General features: G+C 54.1%; 1 protein-coding gene across 2 annotated transcripts; it reads left to right on the top strand.

Annotated features, from left to right (window-relative positions):
- The first annotated feature begins 662 nt into the window (after positions 1-662).
- Positions 663-3,262, top strand: apoob (apolipoprotein O, b). 2 transcript variants are annotated; one of them, XM_080521914.1, is made up of 8 exons: positions 663-740; positions 818-940; positions 1,030-1,062; positions 1,381-1,432; positions 2,140-2,235; positions 2,311-2,402; positions 2,486-2,575; positions 2,823-3,262. In XM_080521914.1, the coding sequence occupies exons 1-8, from the start codon at positions 693-695 to the stop codon at positions 2,862-2,864; spliced, it is 576 nt and encodes a 191-aa protein (XP_080378040.1). In that variant the 5' UTR covers positions 663-692; the 3' UTR covers positions 2,865-3,262. The 2 variants fall into 2 exon arrangements, with proteins under 2 accessions (XP_080378040.1, XP_080378039.1); XM_080521913.1 differs by having other exon boundaries at positions 1,378-1,432.
- The last annotated feature ends 150 nt before the right edge of the window (positions 3,263-3,412 follow it).

Below are 3,412 nucleotides of genomic sequence, written 5' to 3'. Positions count from 1 at the left end.
GCTGGGTTCTACCTGCTGGGTTCTACCTGCTGAGGTTCTACCTGTTGGGTTCTACCTACTGAGGTTCTACCTGTTGGGTTCTACCAGCTGGGTTCTACCTGCTGCCGAGGTTCTACCTGTTGAGGTTCTACCTGCTGGGCTTCATTTCAATATGATTCAATTCAACTTTATTTACAAAGCAGCACAAACAACAGTCGTCTCGGTGCTTTTATTAACTCCTAACAGGAAAAACCTTTGTAGGAGTGAGAGGTGGAGGAGAGGAGAGGATAGACTGGTGGGTGGAGGAGAGGAGAGGATAGACAGGTGGGTGGAGGAGAGGAGAGGATAGACTGGGGGTATAGGAGAGACGGGGGTGGAGGAGAGGAGAGGATAGACTGGTGGGAGGAGAGGAGAGGATAGACTGGTGGGAGGAGAGGAGAGGATAGACTGGGGGTGGAGGAGAGACGGGGGTGGAGGAGAGGAGAGGATAGACTGGTGGGTGGAGGAGAGGAGAGGATAGACTGGGGAGAGGAGAGGATAGACTGGGGGTGGAGGAGAGGAGAGGATAGACTGGTGGGTGGAGGAGAGGATAGATAGAGAGATGGAGGAGAGGAGAGGATAGACTGTGGGGGGGGGTTTGTCCCTGTCCTCTGACCTGATGTCCCCTGTTCCGCCACCAGGTGTCGCTGAGCGGTTCTGTACTTGCTGCTTCTATGGAGGGCAAGAAGAAGAGTGAGGAGGCGGGGCTGAACCTGCAGGAGGTGGGCGGGGCTTTCAGAGGGCGGGGGGGGGGGGGGGGGGGGGTTTGCAGGAGACTGACCTTCTGTCTGTCTCCCAGCTGCCGTCCCTCTACACCCAGCCTGAACCTCGGCGTCCACATCTGGAGGCGGAGGCGGGGCCTCTGGAGCAGACGGTGGCGTCCCTGAGGAAGTGGGCGGAGCCTTACACCAGCCAGTGCCAGGTATGAGGTGGAGCAGCTTCCTCTCCAGCCTGGTGTCCTCCTGTCTGTCCTCCTGTCTGTCCTCAGCTCAGTCTCCGTCTTTGTTTCAGTGGGCTGCCCTGGCTGCTGCCGACCGGCTGGAGGTGAGTCTCCGTCTGCACCACCACCTCCACCTTGACCTCCTCCTCCTCCTCCACCTCCATCTCGACCTCCACCTCCATCTCCACCTCCATCTCTATCTCTACCTCCTCCACCTCCACCTTCATCTCCTCCTCCACCTCCACCTCCCTTCACTCCTTCATCCTGGACTGACTTGGTCCTGCAGAAACGTCACTTCCCTCCCAGAGTAGCATTAGCATTAGCGTTAGCCTTTAGCGTTGGAGCTTTCAGGTGAGGCTTCCTGCAGACTGGTGGGCGGAGTTACTGAAGGTGTGTGTCCTTCTCTTCCTGGACCCCAGCAGGTCTACAGGACGGTGCAGCCCCCCATCAGCTCCTCCGTCACTGCCGTCACAGGTACTACGTCACCACGACACTACTAACCAGCCAGCTAACTGACCAGCCAGCCAGCTAACGAACAACCAGCCAACTAACTGACCAACCAACCAGTTAACTAACTAGCTGACAAACCAACCAGCTGACTCAACAACGGCCAACTAACCAACCGGCGAACTAACTAACAGCCAACTAACTAACTAACCAACCAACCAACCAGCTGACTCAACAACGGCCAACTAACCAACCAGCCAACCAATGAACTAACCAACCTACCAGTCAGCTAACTAACCAGCTAATCTACCATTCTTGAGGTTGTGTGTACTTCAGAGTGTACTTCAGAGTGTACTTCAGAGTGTGTATTCAGAGTGTGTACTTCAGAGTGTGTATTCAGAGTGTGTATTCAGAGTGTGTATTCAGAGTGTGTACTTCAGTGTGTACTTCAGTGTGTGTATTCAGAGTGTGTATTCAGAGTGTGTATTCAGAGTGTGTGCTTCAGTGTGTACTTCAGTGTGTGTATTCAGAGTGTGTATTCAGAGTGTGTACTTCAGAGTGTGTACTTCAGAGTGTGTATTCAGAGTGTGTACTTCAGTGTGTATTCAGAGTGTGTATTCAGAGTGTGTATTCAGAGTGTGTACTTCAGTGTGTATTCAGAGTGTGTATTCAGAGTGTGTATTCAGAGTGTGTATTCAGAGTACCAGTGGCTCCTCCCCCTCTCCTGTCCTCAGATACGTACCAGTTCCTGCTGGCCCCGCCCCCTGACCTTTACCCCAGCGTGGCGGCGGTGGGCTTCTCTGGCCTGCTGGGACTCTACTTTGCTAAAGGTGGGCGTGGCCTTCAGGGACCCGGCAGGTTCTCTGCCGCTGGCGTTCGAACCGTCAACCCTGTGTGTGTTTCAGGCTCCAGGACCAAGAGGCTCCTCCTCCCTCTGGGCCTCATGTCCCTGACGGCCTCCATGTTCTACCCGCAGCAGGCCGCCGCGCTGCTGAAGGTCAGACTCCGCCCCCGTCCTCATCTACCAATCACAGCACTATAGGTTCTCCTCACTGGCTGCCTCTGATTGGTTCCCACCAGGTGAGTCGGGACTCCGCCTCCAGATGGACTCAGCAGGGCCGCGGCGCCGTGGAGACGCTGTGGCGAGATCCTCCGTTCACCAGGAAGAAGGTTAGCTTCACACGCTAGCCCACCTGTTAGCTTCACACGCTAACTCGCCTCTTAGCTTCGTTGGCTTCATCCGCCTGTTAGCTTCACCCGCTAACCCGCCTGTTAGCTTCAGCCGCTAGCCCATCTGTTAGCTTCAGCCGCTAACCCGCCTGTTAGCTTCAGCCGCTAGCCCATCTGTTAGCTTCAGCCGCTAGCCCATCTGTTAGCTTCGTTGGCTTCATCCGCTGATGTTTCTGTTTGTCTAAAGTCTGAGAAGAAGGAGAAGAATGACGGGGGGTCCAGCAGCTGAAAGAGACCTGGACCTGAACCTGGACCTGGACCAACTACCTGGACTTGGACCAACCACCTGGACCTGGACCAACCACCTGGACCTGGACCAACCACCTGGACCTGGACCAACCACCTGGACCTGGACCAACCACCTGCTCCTCAGCTGAGACGTCTTCCTCCACTCAACTCCACCACAGCCTGATTGATGCTGAAGCTAGCTTAGCTGGTTCCACCCAATCTGCTCACTCAGTTAGCTTTAGCATTAGCATTACACAAAGCTCCACTTGAAATGAACTCCAGCTAATGACTAATGCTAATGCTAACCAAGTGCTTTGTTTCCACCAGTGTAGTGTTGGATAATGCTAATGCTAAAGCTAAGTGTTAGCAGTGAAGAGCAGCTCTGACTTTAGCATGAGATCGACTGAAGCTAGCAGTAGCTTGTGTGTTACAATGTGTGTAAACTGAATGTTGTCATGATGCACTGAACTGATTAAAGAAATATAAACACTTCTGCTCCTCTCCTCCTCCACCGGGGAAACTACCTGACAGTCTGTACTGAGGGGGAAA

The sequence above is a fragment of the Blennius ocellaris genome, assembly GCF_963422515.1.
Source record: "Blennius ocellaris genome assembly, contig: SCAFFOLD_347, whole genome shotgun sequence".
Taxonomy (NCBI): domain Eukaryota; kingdom Metazoa; phylum Chordata; class Actinopteri; order Blenniiformes; family Blenniidae; genus Blennius; species Blennius ocellaris.
Note: the sequence above shows the minus strand (reverse complement) of the source record. Positions and strands in the feature narration are given on the sequence as shown.